The sequence below is a fragment of the Charadrius vociferus genome, unplaced genomic scaffold, assembly GCF_000708025.1.
Source record: "Charadrius vociferus isolate BGI_N301 unplaced genomic scaffold, ASM70802v2 scaffold738, whole genome shotgun sequence".
In the NCBI taxonomy this organism is placed as follows: Eukaryota; Metazoa; Chordata; class Aves; order Charadriiformes; family Charadriidae; genus Charadrius; species Charadrius vociferus.
The window spans coordinates 1,780,870-1,800,946 of record NW_009649467.1 but is presented as its reverse complement, the minus strand read 5'-3'; the positions used below and the strand labels follow the sequence as shown (position 1 = coordinate 1,800,946).

At 40.0% G+C, this 20,077-nt stretch overlaps 1 protein-coding gene across 1 annotated transcript in view; it reads right to left on the bottom strand.

Annotated features, from left to right (window-relative positions):
* Positions 1–16,488, bottom strand: part of FAM13C (family with sequence similarity 13, member C) — a 54,027-nt gene extending 37,539 nt beyond the window's left edge. Inside the window, exons 1-4 of the mRNA XM_009889815.1 lie at positions 16,427–16,488; positions 11,443–11,499; positions 9,494–9,692; positions 1,666–1,787 (exon numbers count right to left, since the gene is read on the bottom strand). Of these exons, the coding sequence (XP_009888117.1) occupies positions 1,666–1,787; positions 9,494–9,692; positions 11,443–11,499; positions 16,427–16,488 (440 nt within the window). The remainder of the gene's footprint in view (positions 1–1,665; positions 1,788–9,493; positions 9,693–11,442; positions 11,500–16,426) is intronic.
* Between the last annotated feature and the right edge of the window lie 3,589 nt (positions 16,489–20,077).

The following is a 20,077-nucleotide window of genomic DNA, read 5'->3' as shown; positions in this document are numbered from 1 at the left end:
TAAATCCAAGTACCATTATTTAACAAATTTAGCACTTGTGGACAGCAGGCTTCCTAAGGAGATACCCTGGTGTTAAACAGGAATAAATAGCATAGTGAACAATGGTTTAATACCAGGCAAACTAAAAGGGCCAAACTGTTGAAATGGACAGGGGAACTTTGCTGTGGTTGCTGTTTTATTCTTGCACACTCTACTCTGGTTCTTATCTTTAATGTCTGTGTTTCTTTCATCACGTTTCTTTCATTAACCAAAACTAACCAATATTATTTCATTACCTACCCATACACAGACCTCCTACCAGCAGAGCTACTTGGTAGGTCTAACTTTCCAATACCAAACTCACTATGGTCCTCTTTACAAGAAATCCATGTGATTTTTTTCCTAGCCTAAACAATGCCAGAAAAAGAGAAGGCAAGCTTCTTAAGCTGGGGCTAATTACAAACACTTTCTGAGATGCAGGACTTTGCAGTGTCTCAATTGCAGATACAGGCATTGCAAGATGAAAGCAGTTCTTTGTGAAACCTAATTAAATGCTTGGTCATTCTGCTAAAGCTTCCTTTGAGAGCACAAATTAATATCATTTACAATGTTGCCTACTAAAAGCTGTGGTGAAGGCAACCAGTTCATTTCACATAAAACACCAAACTGCCATTGGATGGCAACTGTCATTACTAATCTAGTCCTGACTTGAAACAGACCTTGAAGGCAGTGAGGTCCGTATATCTGCTAGCTGTGCCCTGACCCACTAAGCATCCGTGGGATATACAGCTGCTGCTCTGGTCCCTCCAAAGAGACCCAGAACTTCTGCCACACAGCACCAAGGCTGTCATGCACCCTGAGGCAGAGAACGAAGAGCAGAGACGTGGCTCACCTGCCTGAAACTATGTCCTGAAACAGCAAAGCAGGGCCAAATCAGCACCTGATCACGGGAAATTTGTAAAGTGGTGCCCCAAAAGGTGATGGCTGTGATGAGCATGATCTTATTTACACAGTCCAAGCCTGTCAGTAAGAGCTAAATCTTATTCTTGGGACACACCCTCACCGGTAAATTGCATCAGTTGGGCAAGCTGAAACCCCATTTCTAGCCTTTTGCACAGCCATGAAGGATCCAAGCAGGAACTGCGACTTCCAGTAGTTACTGGAGCTGAGTTACTTCATGATCAGCTGAGTTACCTGCCATCAAGACTTGGCTAATGCCTGACCTGAATACCCCATGCCCTTCGCAGCATTGGAACAAGCACAGTTACCACAGCACCCAGGGTCTAAACTGTATGTAAATGCATATCATGTTAAAATCAGGTGTGCAGCTTCCCATTCCCGTTTCTCAGTGAGAATACAGCTCTGAGAAAGAGTGAGGCAAGTCAGCACCTGAGGAAAAAGAAAAGAAGTGCCAAGATATTTTTGAAACTTGGCACAGAGGAATCGAAGTTTCTGAACTGAGGATATTCTTCCTGCTTGAAATGTAAGGGGTTTAAAGAATGATGAAATTTGCATTCTTATCTTCATCCCTTTCACTTTCTCCAAACAGTTCTAGGCATATAAATACAGAATGCAACTGCCAATGGGAGCCAGGAGCCTGAATATTTTATACAAAAGGCAGCAAATGAATTAGCCTTTCCTACAGTTAATCAGAAGTGAAATGCAGTGTCTTATCCCAAGGCTTACCTTGGTTGAAATCTCACGACTGCTTCCTGGCATCTGAAAGCCACATTCTGTGCATAGTCATTAGCTGAGGATCCAGCCTTCCCCTGCCACTCTGAGAGGCCCGGCAACGCACTTTCCAGCTCCTGCACAAAGCAAAAAAAAAAAGTTGAATGCCTTGTCAGTACCAATCAGGCTCAGCTGAATATTTTGCTTTAAGAAAAAAGGAGCTCCACAAGACTGGATGCTGATTGTGATTCTTTATTGGTTTTTGGTAATAATCTGTAAACAACTGGAAAGCACAGGCTAGAAAAGGTTCTAAACAAAGTAGTATCTTCTTTCACTGTAAAACATTTTTTGAAACCAAAGCAGACTGTAACCCATTTTCTGTTTATTAGTTAGATAACGGATGTCAGCTTCTGAGCTAAGAGGTGCTATACAGAGTTCAATGTTTTTTGCTTATGTATACATTCACATTTCATTTGAAATTATTTACTCACATGTCAATAATATTCTATTCTTTGGGCATCATGAGAAATATTCTGGCTGACAAAAGCAAATGCAGTTCACTTAAATAAGATTTGTAAAGTTTAACGGGTTTCCTTTTCCTTTTTGGTCTTTTCCTTCCCTAGCCTATGTATAGCTTTCCGAACAGAGTATTACTGCAGAAGGAGTGAAAGGCAGTGAGGAAAAAAAGGTCATGTCAGCCAACCTGCCACACGGAAAATAAAAAAGGCAATTTAGTCCAACAAATTGAGGAAGGGAATAGGAATTAGAAAGGTATGCATTTTACTCCAAGCTTTCAAAAACCAGTTGTAGGGCTGTGACAAGATGTGTTCAGGACATCTTAATTTCCTTACCTATAAAAGGGGCTATAATATTTCCCTTGCATTGCAAAGGGGTAAGTTAATGAAGTTCTTCGAAAATGTGATAATCAAAATGGGGCTTTTTCCTACTTCTTTATTAGCTTTTATCATCCAAAATTTTATTCTAATAGTTTACAAAATTAAAGTACAAATGTGCTGTGCAAAACAATAGTGTTCACTTCCCCCGGCAAAGCAATGTATCTGATTTTGCTCCAGTTTCAAAGCTTAGTTGGAAGCATGGAAGTCAGAAGTTTGGATAGGACTTTTTGGATTGGAATTGGAAGGCTGAGGTCATTCTGCATTTATAAAAACAGTGTCTGCTTTTGCTTCCTTCTCTGCCTCTTCCACCTTTACAGATTATGAATGAAGCTTTTTTAGAAATACATTGTATTTAAATAAAACTAAATTACACCAATTTTATAAAAAGTTTTACATTTAAGAAATTTGCCCAAATGGTCTCCTCTTAGGAGAAATATTCAGTGCCCACCTCTCAAAATTAATGATGAAGGACTAAGGGATCTTGTAAAAAAACCAAAACCAACTGGCAAAAATAAATAAAAAGTCTGATCACTGGCATTTTACTTTCTCTCCATAATGACATTATAACTATAGGACATTTGTTTGATAAGTGAACATTAATTCCTCCTACTTAGTCTATGAGATGAATATAAAAAGCATGTTGAAATCTATCTCTAGAAAGAGGCAGCTGTCACCATTGTGATGGAAGGTACTCAGGAGGAAGCAGCCATGTGCTAACTCTAACACGCACATCCATCCGTGGGGTATGTCTGCCCTGCATTTATGAGTGCAGACCTGCCCTGGGGCTGAAAGTACCTTCCCTGCCAGTTGAAGAGATCTGTAAATATTAAATTATGTTGCTTTGGTATCAGCCACTGCAGTAGAACTGATCCAGCAGAGGTTAATCGAGCTTGCTTTTGTTACCCTTTGTCTGCTTCAGAGCCTTCTAGGACAGATGTGTCCCCTTCTCCCCATGTCTATCTAACATAGCTTAGCATTGAACGAATGATATTTATCCAAAAATGGTAATAACAATTTGAGTTACAAATGGACAGCAGTCTTTTGCAGCTGTTCTAGTTTTTCCATTACTATTTTAACATTATTTTTCCCTAGTTCTATAAAAATGACCGTATGCTCTTGGGGACTAAACAGGTCAACACAACGGTTTTCATTAAAGTTCAAGGTAGAAGTGGGTTGAACCAGTTCAGCTTATTTTATTTGCCCAGAGATCTTCTGTGGTTTGATGGTCTCCAGGTAGAAGGTTTCCTCATTCGTGCTTGGAATCTCTTGCAAGGACTGGGTTACATTTTGCTAGGTATTGGACATGACAAAAAAGTAGAAAGAGTAATACTGTATTCTCTGAGAAGTGTAACTTCTATATTGGCAACAGCAAAGCTGGAAGAAAGAATTCTGCATCATCACTGTGATGCACACTGAAAACATTCTTTCTCAACGAGATTAATAACAGAGTCACATAGGAAAACTGAAAATCAGATCTTAGAAAAAGCTCTGGAACTGAAGCTGGGAATTTGGTTTCTTTTTGTAGATCTGAAGCATGTAAACTGGGAGCATAGAGGGAAGAGGTCGGGACACTGTAGTTCAGGAGAGATTACTTCCTTACAACTGTAGTAGCATCATTAGGGGAGATTTCTAGTCAGGACTTGAATCCTAGCTTTTTATGCCATCATATGACAATATGGAGTTTGAGGATATAATAAAATACTGGAAGATGTAACAGCCATTGACTTAAACCAGTTAAAGACCTTGTCTGTGGTTCTGGCAACAGCCTCAACATTTACACTTAGATGGGCTTAGCTTCAAAAGTTGACTGCAAAAGCTGTTAATGCAGGTAAAAAGAAAACTTTGGGTACTATATAAATGAATGAAACGTGTATTTCAAGTTAAGCTCGTGTACCTTAAGGCTGAAGCCTCCTTGGTGTTGTACTATTTAAGTTAATTGGTCAAAGAAAGTCAGTCCAGTTAAGGTGCAAAACCAAACCTGTGTTAAAGTAGTAAACTTGCTTCAGCCCAAGCCTCTTTTGCAACAAATACCCCTCTCCAATATCAGCAGAGAGAAGATGGCAATTCACGATGCTTTCTGCTAGATGAAAGGGAAAGCTGAGGACAACAATATGTGCTGGTAATAAGCACTTCCTTGCCAGCTTGATGTTTAAGGACTTGGGTGGGGTTTGGTTGGTTTTTCTTTTTTTTTTTTCTTTTTTTCTTTCCTTTGTTGTTATTTTTGTTCATAAGTTACGTCATTAGGATGATAAAGAGTAACTTTAGGGAAACACCCTTGATAGAACCTCTATTTCTTAAGAGCAATGAAGTCCATTCCTGATGTGTCAAAGGCATCCAACAGTACAGTGATGTCTTCTGTTGTATTTCTGTTTCTTCTTCACTATGGAGAGTTAAGCTTCTACAGTAAGGCTCCGTGTGGTAAGCAGTCTGTGAAGAGGGAAATCTCCAGGCATTGCAGAGGAGACTCAGCACTGCATAATCACTACCATGATACTTGCTTTGTACACAAAATAATACATGGGCTTGAAAGCAGCAAAAGCCTACCATCATGGATACATGTGTTGAGATAAATCAACTTCTGTTTCACAAGCTAAATTTTTTTTAAAAACTATTTTCCTTAAAAAAGTTATGGCGTGTCATAACCCATCTCTGTCAGAGCATCTGAACTACAGTGCAGGCATACAAACCTTTGCTGTGTTTACGCAGCAGCTTAATCTGCTCTTGAACTCCAGAAAGTGCCTTGCACTCTTCACATGCTTTATCCAACACACAAACAACTCTGTCTCTTTTTAAATGCAAGCTCCATGCAAATACTGTACCAGCATTTGGGATCACAGCCCTGGCGTACATCATGGTGCTGCATCAATATAGAAAACAGTCAAGACCGAAGTCCTGAGCAGAAGAGCCTCCTACCCCTCCTGAAAATGCCAGTCCATACAAGAAAATAAGCGGGTACATTTAATGGACAGTGAATTGAACAGACTTAATCCACAATGGGAGGTATGGTTTAAACATAAACAAAGCATACCTAAAAACTGATGTGGAACTTGAAGACTGGCTGACACATTCATGTGCTCGTGTAGCTAATGTGTTAGCATTGGGGCTGTTTTTTTTATTCCAGTGCATTTAAAATCACAATTTTAATGTCAAATTACTGGAAGTTCTTTGAAATCCATGCAATTTTCCCAATTAATTTATTCTCAAAATACAAAATTTCACACAGCAGTTTTCACCATTCCCATCTCTATGCGTTGATTGTCAAGCCACTATTTCATTTTTATAGTCATTTACCTTGATAATATGACTTTAAAACTGAACTTTTACTGTCTCTACCTATTAGCTAGCATGTTTAGTGTCATTTTATAACTATGTCTCAGTATCCATAAGGAATTTGAGGATAACTCATTTCATAATCTATATTCATGACTGTGCATCAAAGGTGAGTGACAGGAGAAAGGATTAGGCAAGCAAAGCAGACTTTCCATTCCTCACCATCTGTTGCGACACTGACTCCCCAGAGTATGTTCTGAGTATATGCTCCCTAACCTCTTGAAGTCAAATAAATTCTAATTAATTTGATTTTCTATAGCTTAACATTGTAGAATTGCTAAAGAACTCATGAAACCATAGGAAAGATGAAACCAAGTAGCTGGAGAACAGCGGTGTAGTCACATTCCAGCACCCTGCGTCTCTTCCCAAACTTTGGAAAGGTTACAGCTGCCCCCCCCCCCACCTGGCTCCTGCCCCCAAAGAAATAACTGCATGCAATATCCAAGATACAGCTTTACTCTAGTGACATTTTATCAGCTGGTAAGTGACCAAGTGAAGTCACTTGATACTGCACTTTTATTAGACTTGGTCCTGTTAGTCATCACTGTAAATTTAATAACCTTTTCTTCATCAAGACCTAGGGTACGTGACCACAGTACTACACTTGTGTCAAAATCAGAGGCACGGAAATCACACTTCAGCAGACCGAGAGCCTTGTAAAGCTCAAAATCCCCAAGCCAGCCATCTTTCCTCTATTTGAACACAGCAGTCTGTTCTCTCTCAGTGACCTTTCTACAATGGAAATCCCCTGGATTCTCACCAGTAGAAAGGCACACAAAATTGGTTCCCATCCAAACAGACTTTAATCCTTCCAATACATGTAGCAAACTTTTTATCTCCCAATAGCCTATTCTGATTTTAAAGTGACAATTTTCTAAAAAAGCAACTTATGGACTTTTAACACATAGGAGTGAGGAGAAAACATTTCCTTAGCTTATCAGAGCAACACCTTTATAAGAGATACTGTCACTGCAATATTGTCACTGTCTCTGTCTGATGCCACAGAGGTTGGGGAAGTGAGGAGAGTGTTGAAAAAGCACTCTATCAATAAACTCAGAAAAGTGAGGATGGACAGTTGAATCACTATGTGCAGTGGATCATGCTTTTCTTTCATAAATGCATGTACTCAGATATTAGTTTGTCAGCTCGACATCAGCTACTTACAAGTACATCATTTATCTCATTGAGTGGCTTGGTGACAAGGTATTTCACAAAAGGAAGGGTATATGCAGTTGCACAGTGTTTCAATGCATCAGTTTGGCTCACTTTTCCAGGTAATAACTACGTGCCACATACATACAAACAACAGCTACTAGAAACAACGCAGCAGCACTTTGCTTTCAGCTTCAAAATGGAGAGAAGCAGTCGCTACCAATTCATGACTAGGGCTGCTAACACACACAGCTGCAATAGGGCTTAGGAGGTCATAACACACCAAGGATCCCAGTGAGAACCCACAGGCAGAAATAAACCCTTCAGAGCGCTCTTCTGCAAGCAGACCCTTGTTTTTCATAGGCAACTTTAACAAAGCCAGGAGCCAGATGCTTGCTTCTTTATGAATAAAAGCCCTTGAGGTAGCTGAAGATGCAGCAAGGCAAGCACTCAGGGTCAAGGAGCATGCACACCCTTACTAATGAGAATGAAGGCTATGCGAACTGACAGGCTTGGTAGATGCTTTCTCCAAAACAGCTTCTTTCTGCAAATCCTTTCCAAGAGGCAAACTTTTTCCTCTACAGCAAGAACCACTGAACTCAGTGTAGATATAGGATATTCATTGAAAAGTCTTTCACAGTACTAGAATACAATTCCCTCTAAGAATGAGTAGAGCTTCTTTATAGAGGGATATTTGCTTTGTGTTTATGTTTCATATTACACTCAAAGTTCTACACTAGCTCTCGTCCCTCAAGTATTCCCATCAAATCAAAGGTGAGATAAAATAGTGCCTATACATCTTACCTCTTCCAGTATGCCAGAGATGAGTAGTGTGGGGGCCCAGGACCACTTTTGTGTTTCCTTATTCAAGCCCTTCAGTCACGTGACGCTTATCTGCCTGACATTGTTTTTTCTTCCAGAGGCTGCATATCTAAGTTGCACTGGTATTTTATGGCAATCTAATTATATACTCAAAAAGTTTCCCATGAAAGAATATCAACATTTTCAGTTAACCACTTCAGGCCACATAAAATACCATAGAGCAGCAAATCTGTGCTGCGTTAGCTTTCATTAGGTGAGAGATACAGGCACGACGTACATAGGGAGCAGGCAGACAGGAGACTCGGAAGTTGCTGAAAGAGCAACAGATGATCTATGAGATAGATCTTGCCCTTTTATGACTTCTTCATGACTCGTCTTCCTGATAGGCCTCCACTTGCTCTTCATAGGGCAAAATTTCCTATCATTTTTCTTATCTGCTGATAAACATGCACACCTCATCTCCCTGCAGCCTAAACAACATTTCCTAGAAATGCAATACAGTTACAAAAAAATCAGCAGTTATTACTTCATCTCAGGGATGAACTCCAGGAAAAATATGCAAGAAGATTAGGGCAAGAGTTGCCACTGATATTCTGACAGAGACTGTGATAATACCATTGGGATGCCATTTGCTTTTTCTCTTTCTTCTGGGACTCAAAAGGATATTGCTCACTTAGAAGGTAAAATATGACATCCACAATGATGAATTATAGTTCTAAATTTGAAAAAATGAACCAAAATCATTCCTGGTCTATGATGAGTTCAAAGCATTTCAGAACGTGCTGTGCAAATTGCTATCCACAAACAGGAAGAGAGGAGAGAGAGACAGAAAATAGCCAAATACATCAAAGAAAGGTGTAAATACGGACATCGCTCAGGCCTTGTGTCTACTATAGGCCAACAATCTACCAATGTTAACATCAACTGTCTTGGTTATGAGAATATTTCTAGCTGAGGGGTTAAACCTAGAGCAGAGCTCAATGCCTTACACTGCACATGAGACATCATTTGGGAAGCACTGAGGCAGAATAGAGGCACTTGCAGCAGCTGGGAGGTGAACTCTGGAGTCTACATAGTAATGTACCTCCACACACAACAGCAGAGGCTTCTTCATTTCTAGTCTTCTACTATAGCCTTTAGAAAAGTTACAGTTCTCCCCTCAGCTCAACCCAGGGAGCCTGTGGGCAAGAGCACTGATACCAGAGTCTGCACTGGCATAGATTTATTAAAGATGAGAAAAAACAGAAAGTAAGATAAAGGGAAAGTATGAAATCTCCCTCCTGGCAGCCAAAATACCAGTGCAAGAGATCCTCTGTCAAATAAATAAAACAGAAAAAGTCTAATCAAATGCTGCAACTAACAAGATTTTTATATTTGGTACAGAGTCACAGGAAATGTAAAGAGAGGTATTTGCACATCTTCAGCTATGCTGTCCACTCGATTCTGATAGCAATTGCAACACACCCCTGGCTGAAAGAAATTGTCTGTTGTTCCAGGACTCCAGGTCTCTGAAAATCAGAGTAAGTTATTGTGGGGCTTCAGTCACATCGTGGATTACCAGGGAGTCCCACTTTGCATTTCAAAAGGTGTGTTTGCTCAGACACTGTGCCATAAACCTACCCTTGGTAAGTTTAATTCTTTACCTGACTTTCCTCATGGCTTTTTCCATTTTCTAGCTTTGCAATGGGCTTAGGTTTTCTTAGCTTTAAGTTGCCCATTTCAGGCTTTAGTGCGGAGTCAATTACAGCCTGCTGCTTGTGCTGCTGAGTATCTTGCAACGGCAGCTGCCTTTCTTCTAAGACAGCAGCGTTGTCCGGATAATTTTCTTTGTTGTCATCATCTCTGTAAGAAAATAAAATTGAAATGCATCAGGCAGGACTTCAGACACTTGTCAAAATATTATGAAGGAAGAACAGCAACAAGTTCTTAGCTATTCATGGCATTTTAATTTTACCAGGTTGAGTAGTCTATACATCAAACACTGTATATGTTAGTAACATAAATCTGAGAAGCTACTGTTTATTGTCAAATCACAAGCTAAACTACTGTTAGTATTATTACACATGCAACTGTGCAGCCATTTAAATAAGACTCATTTTAGAGGCACTCTTTGGCTTCAGCCCTATAGTTCATATTCTCCAAATAAAATCTAAAAGAGTCTTTTTCATGCAGAAGACCTTTCCCCATCCAATGATTCACACTGGGTTATAATATCACAAAAACATTGTCACATACAGTAATTCCTCCCTGTAGTCACATTTCCTTTCTAACAGCCTCTGGTTTTGAGGGCTTCTGGACAAAGTGAGAGAGGTAGCCATACAAAGTAGGGTTTGAACAGCCTGAGATGTGTTTGGGTGGAAGGGACAAGTATCACGTGCTCCCAGTTTGGGGAAAAGGTCCTCCTGTATAACAGCACATCTGGTGTTTTAAACAGACACTGTTGCTCACGGATGCTCAGGTAACCACTGGATCTGGGACAGATCTTTTCAATCCACCTAGCCTACAGAGTGCAACCTGTCCTAAGAAGACCTTGGTAGTCTTATCCACACCCAGTCAATCCAACTGGTCTAGTGCCTTCCACTGGGAGTGTCTCCCTGGCACCATTAAGAAAGCCACCGCAATGCAGAATGCGAGGCCCCTGCTCAGTTGGCAGGATGAGCAGGTTGGCATTATTGCTCTGAAATCCCTGGCTGTTGCTTAGTTTGCAGGTGGAATTTCAGATGCAAGCTTCAGCTGGTGAGATACTAATGGTTAGCTGAGAGATAACATCTCTCCTGGCGTGAAAGTTCCACAACTGAGGGAGTCAAGGACTATTTAGTTAAACCCTCCTGAGATATTTTTAGGAAGCATAACTTGCTAATTCAACGTTTTCTCCTAAGGATTCTGAGTTGCTAAAGTCACTTTCCATCGGTGGCCCATCAGCATCCAGATGGATCCTCGCAGGGTGCCTATGGCATTAAACACCGTTGCTGCCCATGCCTTCTGCAAGTGTGCTCCAAGGCAGTTGTTATAGTTACGGGCTAGAATGCTTTATATCCTACAGACATTTCAACAATGTGCGGAAGTGTTGCTAATTTTAATGTACCATCTGATTTTAAAATCTTTCTGAAAGGTTAAGTTGCATCCTCTAGCAATCAACATATACTAACATAGCCATGAGACACACATGCCTCAAGAATACTTCAGTTAAATTACGATTTGAAGACTTTTTTTTCAGAGACGCTCATCAATGAGCACACCCTTGCACAGTTGCAAAACTCTGCTTACTACTACTTTGTGTGAGCTGCTGTACAGTAAAATTCAATGCATTAGCATCAGAGCTGCATCTGAATGAAACTAATATAATGTGAAGAACACAAACCATAATATATTTACTCATATAATAACAACAGTAATTAATTCTAATATTCTTTATGCAAAAGTATACAAGACAAATATGTATTTCCCAGTACTACTTATACTCTTAGCAGGTAATACCCCAGAAATTCTGCATTCCCTTGAGAATAAAGGTTTCTTTATAATGATTCAATAGAAGTGTTCTGACAGCTTTATTTGTTGCCAACAGTTTTAGACAAAATTTGCAGTAGAATACCTGGAGCTGGAACTGGCTGCTTGATCTTCATGTACAGAGCCTGAATCCCCGTCACACCTTGAAAATGGATACAAAATAATTGCTGATTATCTGCCAGCCGCAGAAACTTAGCTTTTAATAATGTGTCAGTGCAGCTCAAAGTATAAACACATTTTCCCTTCACACCTTACCTGGGGTCATTTAATGCCATAGCTTTTCCATGGTAGTCTAAATCTCAGAGGAAGAAGAGGATTTGAGATGCTAAGTGTACACAATTTGGTATATCCTTTTCAGCCAGATAGAAATAATGATGACAAAGAATTCAGATGTTACCATAAAAATTACAGGAAAATTGCTTATGGTATACCACACATTAAAAAAAAATAATAATTAAAAACAAGCAGCTAAGGGTGTATTTCTCCTAGACTTGTAAAAATATTAACTATAGTAGAGCAGTCATACTTTGTGCAGCAGGAAAAAGAATCCCCAAATAAATTATAAAGTGATCATTAACCTTAAAAAGTGAACTAGCAGAATTTTTTAAAATGTCTGAAGAATCATAATCAATTACATCCCCTTAAGTTACAAAAAACAGAATTTTCATAAGGCTGCCTAATCAAAAGAGAAGTCTGGATAAATATGCTAACCACTCAGTGTTGAACCCTATCTTGTGCAGCGTGACTGAACTTTGCAGAATGATACAACTGCAAAGCCTATGAGCAGTATTTCTTTAAATAAATGTACATATATATGCACACACTCCTAACAAATACACATACACCCTTTCCAGGTATTATTTCTGTGGAAAAATCAGGGTCATCTCCTCACCCTCTGTTCATACTCACAGGGCACAGACACTAAGCAGGCGTGGATCACTTGAAGTTTGCTGGCAGAGGAATCTCTTCATTATGGGGGAAGCAGCCTGTACTTCTGCTGACTTGTTAAATTTTCAGAAGAGCTGCCGTGCTCGGGACAGAGCACATCAAGTGATAAATTCATAGCTCTGTGTTGCAATTTGATGGCAGGGTTTTTAATATATTCCTCTTTCCCACCAGTCTTCTGCTAGTATCTTTATCAAAAGCCAAACTGCAGCAGAAAATATTTAAAGGGACATTCAAGTGTTTACATTTCCTGAATACATCAGCGTATGGATGAAAGCATTTGCTGCTTGCAACTGGAACATATAACCACAGTTGCAGATCCCTCCTAATCACACAAGATTCCTGCAATGGGTGCAGTTCTCCCCACAAGGCAAAGTGGGATGACAGATGGAAGACAGGGGTTGGTGTACAAAATGGTCAAATTCACTGTAGAAATCTAGTTGCCTTTGCCTCCTGGTGCCAGCCACATCCACATCTTCCCCTGTGGTGTTTCACTAATGACCTTATGGGTGTCTGACACCAGCAAAGTGTGAGGGTGGGACATACTGGGGGTATGAAGAAGGAAGCCCAGTACGAAAGGAACCAGGAACCTGCATGGAAAACATGATGGAAAATTTCAGAGGTAGAAAAACACAGCAAGGAAATACACTGTGGGGAGACAGTGCCAAAGTCAGTGCTGGATGGACAGAGGTCCCAGCACAGACAGGAAAGTAGGGTAAAATGCCACCAGGCGTGCTGTGCACTATGGGCAAAGCCACAGTCAGCAAAGCCCAGGGACCCTCTAAAGGGACAAAGTCTCTCTTCTGCATGTGCCACAGGATGGAAGGTGGGAGGAAGCAGCTCTGCTACCAGCTTCACTCACCTCCTCCTCTCACCAGTCACCACACTCGGCAGTCTTCAGTCCTGAAAGACCATTTGGTGACTGGGAACACTCTTTGGAGGGACCATGGATGACTGAGCACAGATCCATCAGCCAAGTCTATGTGTGCATACTCCCTAACTTGGGGAAGTGCACTGGGGTTGCTTCCCCTGAGCTGGCTCTAATAAGGTGATCTTGAGAAGCAGAGATCCTAACAGCATCCCACAACTGACAAAAGCCATAAAACAAGGCAGAACTTATAAACAACATAAGTGAGCATAACAAAATGTATTTGAATGACCAGATGGCAGTAGATAGGAAAGATAAGTAATAATGAAGAAGAGATGATCATGTCCACCATGTAATAAAAAGACTGTGAGGGATTTCAGAAACAACACACTCTGAAATTGTTAACAGACATTTTTCCCTTCGTAAGAATAAATATTAACCAAGAAAGCTCACTCACACAAGACAGTGCTTGATGCTAAGACCATAGCAGGACATTTAAAAAGATGAATCCATGATATAATGCAAATAATCCATCATTAAAGCTCAGAGTATTTTTACTTTGGCTTCTTTAGGAAAGGCAGCTTATGTGTTCATGCCACTTGTCTGCACATATCAACACAGACATGCATGCACTCCTCTCCTCTCACCAGTAACTTGTAAATCCTGTTGTCCAACTTTAGCTATACTTAACAGCTAAAGGGATATTCAAGAGTTTGATAAGTTTTGTGAAAGCCTGTGGCCATGTATTAGGGAGAGGTGCCACCAACCCAAAAACTGGAGCAGCATCTCCCTCATTCCTAAAACATCAGAGAATACACCAGAACAGCTTCAACGCATAAATCCATATGTGTTGTATCTTACATTGGGCATGAAGAATGTCTTTGACAAAACCAGTGATGTGAATCCTTTTCCTTCAGTGCTCGATCTAACTACTGACTGATGGATAAGTCTCTTAAAAGTAAGCACATCCATTCTGATCTTAAGGCACTGGCTAGAATCAGGTCAGAGATGGGATCCCAGTCCAGATGGGCTACTGCTCTGATTCTTTATAGTACTGCCTCTGTATGTTTCTTCCAAGGACCTCTGGTTTAATGGGACTAGTTTTTTAAACTTTCTTCCATTTTCTCCTTTCCGTAGGAGCCATTTCAGTACAACTTGAAAACTGCTCCCGTTTGCTGACTTGACCTTTAAGATGTTCACATGAACAACTTCTAAACCACACTGCATGCATGGCTTGCTGCAAGCTTAGCAGCCCCAGGCACTTGCCTTGTCTGGAGAAATGTTCCTGAAAGTACTGTATCACTGATTTTACATCATTCAGGAAGCCCTGATTTTGCCTTTGCCACAAGTAAAGACAGATTGTCAAATGGGGATGTCTAAAGTTGCATGGCAAGCTCTCTCTTTATTCTGCTAAATAAAAGTAACCTATTTTCGGATACGGCCAGCACAAACAGCTAGTGCTGAAATCAGTAAGAATAGTGTAATCTCAGCAGTTCTCAAAAACAGGCTTTGGGGGGAGGATCTAAACAGGATTTAGGGAAATCAAGTCTGGAAACCAAGTTTATTCATTTGGACAATGCTTTTCAGATGTCATTGTTCACTTGTTTTGTTTTCTAAAAACATGTTTCTACTTCCATGTTTGGGAAGATAAGATTAAAAATTAAACCCCCTGAAAGAGAATCAACAACAGCTTAAATGAGGGAGATTGATCCTTCAGGCAATGGCTGGCCCAGCCCCAGCTCTGCCATGCCGCTGCCTCTCAGCTCAGCACAGCCCAGCACCATCTGGACCCCTCTGCCTTTCCCCAGGGGCAGTGCTGGCACTATGCAGCCAGCTTTAATGCCATCCTGGCCCTTGTCTTAATGGTCACATGAAGCGCCAGAGAAAGGCCATCCCCTTCAAGTCCCAGAAACCTCAAGGGTGAGGCAGACACAGGGCCTGCTCCAGGGGAATATCTATGGGAAACAATGGATGTGCTTTGGGACAGAGAAAAGGAGAAAAACATATGAAAACTGTACTATCTGTAGTCTGGTTATTCTTCTGTGAAGGGGAAGCATCCCGGAATTTTACAGACCAGAATTCACCGCTTAACTAATAGAGACACAGTAAAATAATAAAAAATGACTTAATGATTTATCAGCTTCTGTTAAATCTTTCCATGCCTGTCACAATCACACTAAAAGAGTGACTAAGTTAAAATATTAAATAAATAAGGCAATGTAAGCAAATAAAGTGAAGTAATCTATGAGAGGGAAATTATTTGGATCCCTATGAAATCTTCCTTTTCCTGTAGTGATTTTGACAATACTTAGAGATGGCTCAGACGATTACAACTTGGCCTGCTTTCAGAACATATCCTATCCCCACAAGACTTAGGCAGACAGCTCACTGTCCAGCTAGGGTTTTTTAAATTATGAGCATTTTAGCAGTGTAAAACTCACCTAATACACAAACAAATCTACAAATCATTTCCTTCCTGAGAAACTGCTTGGCACATTACTGCTGAAGAATCTTCCCTAAAAGCTTTTGAAACAATCAAAAGCATGCAAAATAATAATGTAGAGAACACCAAAACTTAAGTGTTTTAGACTGAAATAAAAAAAGACCATTTCATTTATAATGGTTCCTACAGCCTTTGCCTTTCTAACTTTCTAATGCTCTCCCTTGTCCTGTTCTGTTGTCTTTGTAAAACAATAACAAAAAAAAAAATCATCATATATATCTTTTTGATCATTATATATATGGAAGGCCTTCTGACAAGTTTATGGAATTGATTACAAAGAAATTATGTATTTGGTACTTGGCCTGTCTAAATAATAGATAGTTATTTTTTGCAAAATATTTGCAGAGATTTTTTTTTTTCTAATAATGCTTAGAGGAAGTACAGACCATGTGTTCTTCGAAAACTGGTATACTTGTGTTTGTCAAGATCATCAGTACCAGAAATGAGCAATATTTTTCACAGGAGATTTACCCTACGCAGAAAATCATGCATTTAAACATGTGTGATGTGCATCAAATGTATATTCTCCCAGAAAGGTATTTCACTGCTAAATGGTCACAGAGCATATAAAGGCAGCTGTCTCATGCAATCTTTCCCATACAGTTAATAATATATTTAGATTACAGAAAACGGAATCAAAATATATGACAGATAGCTTGGGGCTTCTCACAAACCACTTACAATTATTCTCTACAGTAACTAAACTCATCATTCTTATTTAAAAATAAGGACATCTTTAAAGTGTTCACTTACTCTGCTAAAGCTGTCGTGTTGAAGGAATTATCCTGAATGCTGAAACAGAAACAAGAAAACATCAGATAAGTCAGCAAGGCAGGCAGGCTCCCTGTATCCTTCTCAGTTGTAGGAACACATGCACAAACATGGCATTGCAAGGCAAGTCCCTGTGTGTTAGCTCTGCATGCACGGCTGTACCTTCGGCTGCTCTGCACATGCTCATAATCAAGGAACCATAGGGATTAGTCCTACAACACTCACAAAGCCCATCCAGCAGCGCTTCGAATTAATACAGGGATGCAGGTAGTCTGTGAGGCTCAGAAAGGGATCATACTCTTTTATAACAGTAACAGTGTTGCTAATAAAGGCTTAGATTTACAAACAAGTATTTGGAATTCTGTCCTTTAAATGTTTGCTCTATGTAATTGGCTCATCAAACACAGTTGTGTTTACTACTTAAATAGGGTTGCTCAGCTAAGATCTCTGGAGGTTTTTTCATCTTGTTTAGTGGTTTCTTACACACTCAGCTCATGGCCAAACCCCAGGGGAAGCTGTGAAAAAATAATCTGGCAGAAAGGACAGTTCAAGTAGCAAAAGGTTATTAAGCTAACAGCAAGCAATAGATAAAAACCATTCCTATGAAAGGAATAGGCTGTTGTGCTCCTGCAACAAAATGTTTCAGACCTGATGTAATACGCTCAGTACGGGTCAACTCAGGATACTGTGAACTGCTGTGTTTGAGGCAGCAATGGAATTCCCCCTTGAACAACACCTCTCAAATCCAGTAAATACATCATTGGATCATCCTGAAATCTTATAGCAGCAGGAAAAAAAAAATTATATATATATATATCTCACTGCTACATACCAGAGCTGGGAATTTTTGGGGTTTTTTTTTGTTGTTGTTGTTGTTTGGGGGGAGGAGGAGAATGCGATGCAGACAACAGTGTCTTATGAGCACTCCTGTTTGCGACAATGGCACCTCACAGACAACAGCACCAAGCAAAGCAGGGATACTGAGAGGCGCAGCGTCCTCCTCCCCGCAGCAGCTTGTGCCGCTGCGTGGTGTTGACACACATTTCCCAGGCAGCAGCAGCAGCCAGGAGCGGTCCTGGCAATTTTCTGTCTCACACCAACGGCAGTAACAATGTATCTTACCTTCACCTCTTTCCAGACTTCCTACCTGCTTGCACACACTATTTTGCTCTTTTCTTTCCCCTATTTATATCTATAGGTAAATTTATATAATGGCAGAAATTACCTGGGCATCAGAATATCACAGACAGTCTATAGAGACTTCTGCCCTACAGAGTAGCAGGTTTTGTGAGAGAAGGGTGAACAGAAAAGCTAAATTTAATGGTTAGCATTTAAATCTTGCCTTAGAACTAAAATTTCATTTTTTTTTTCTCCTCCTGCTTCTGGTTTCTTGTGTCTGACCATACAAACATAAATTTCTTTATTGTTTTTTTTTTCTATTGGCAGGGGAGCACCTGAACAAAATGTAAGCTTCTAGCTGTTGTGGCAATCAAAACTCTATTTACATGCTCAAAAAGTAAAGGGGCATTAAAAAAATCTGATGTTATTTTTAATAAATGTATTTCAGAATGCTTAAGTGTTTGGCTCTTGATTTTTAATGGTTGGGCTAGGTTTACAGCTAGCATTTCAAGTGTATAATAGAGGAATCACAACTTTTTATCACAAAATCACATTGGCGAGCATCATAGCTTGGTTAGACTAGAGCTTAAAGAGAAACTGGGTATTTATCCCCACTCTGCCACATACACCCACACAAGAATGGGAGTGAATGCAGAATGCTCTTGTAAACATAACTTCTCTGTTTCTATGTGCAAAAGTTAAGGTCAAGTTCTCTGTTAATTCACACCCTGTGCAAACATGCTGCAAGGCTTTGTTGCTATTACTAGTAACAGAATATGATTGAAGATCAGTTTGTAAAACAGGGATGCTTTAGAGTGAGACCAAGTTTAAAATGTCACCATTTTTCCATTGTTTGTCTGAACTTCAGTGAACTTTAGCTGTTGCTAAATCTTTTCTAGGCAAGCACTTTACATTTATTTCAGGCCACTCACAAACTTCCACTTGTTTTAAAGATGGTGCTTTACCAATGTTATTGGATAGTCTCTTCTTGCAAGGTTGTGAAACCATACAACAACAAAAAAAAAAAAACCAAACAAATTTCATGTAAGGCAGAACAGTATTAATAAATACACAAAAATAAAGGCTAGCTAAACCCAGGATCCTGTGGTAATCTCCCAGTCCCATAGATGAAGCCATGCTGCTCCTCAGGGAACTCAAGGGAGAAACTACAGTAGACTCACAATAACTTCTCTTCTTCTCCTCACAGAAGGAAGTAATTTCTCTATAGAGGCAAAAGCTTATTTCACCAGCGATGTTGGCTTGGGCCTGTTGGCTGACCCCACTTCCTTTCACCTCCTTCCTATCCAAGTGCTCTGGGGGAGACTTGAGCAGGCAAAGAGCCCCTGGACTTACCCCACCTTACATTGGAGACACAAAGATGGTTGAAACTGCATCTCTACTTCCCTCTAAGTCCTGGGAGCAGGGAGAACATAATACTGCTGTTATCTTCTCATTTTCAATAATGACATTAAAGTCATTAGGCCTGTAATGCTGCAAAACATAGCTCTTCAACGTACCAAAATTGTCAGTGCCAGACATATTTCATCACCACAGATGATGTGTCAGGCCTCTCATCATCCCGAAGTCCCGATGAAAAATAATGCTACACCTGTATGTGAAGAAAGCTTTGGACTTTACCACTGAGGAGCAGATACGCTTTTAAGGACTTTATATTTTGACGTCATTAAAATACATCTTTCTGAAATTCTGAAAATCAAGGCTTTCAAATCAGTTTTTCCTTATTTATGCTGAATAGTTTAAGTGATTGGTACTTTTGCAAGATCATATCTATAGGAAGACACCTTCTCTGTTAAAAAGCTTCTCATTTTATGCCCAGCTTTTGCCAAATGTTGACCAAGCCAACATAAATATCACATGCTAGCTCTCAGCTGACAACAAAAATGTCGGAGAACTCCAAAGCAAACCTATATTTTGGAGATACCAGGATTCAGAAACATGTTGCTGTTTGCTTCTGAAAATTTGACTAATATATTGCCTACGTATGGCTGATAAATAGATTAGCATAGAAATTCTGTTCTTTATTTGGTTTGTATCATCAAGAGAATTACTGATAGGTCAGGATGAAGATTGAAACAGGAATCCCATAGCCTCCAGCTCAGTTTTGCACGTAATAGAGACACGTGATTAATGTAAATGATACATTCATATGCTCAGAACAGCATTAGTTGGCACTATAAACATGTATCAGGCAGTGAACACTTTACAAAGACAGTATGGTCTAGTTTCAGAAGACTGCAAAAGAAGAGAGAGATAGTGAGACAAAAGTGGGCAGAAGTAGTTTTGGCTTCAGGAGAACAGCAGAGAGTGCAACAATCAAAATCAAAAGGCCAGAAAAAAGGAGGAACAGTGAAGCTTGCCAAGCTACAGTTGTCTAAATGTCACAAACACACACAAACACACAACCCTCTGCAGACTTTGTGGCAGCTTGGTTTCACCTGCAGAATAGAACCTCTGCCTCAATTTCCAGAACTTGCTCATCTCAATAAATGACTG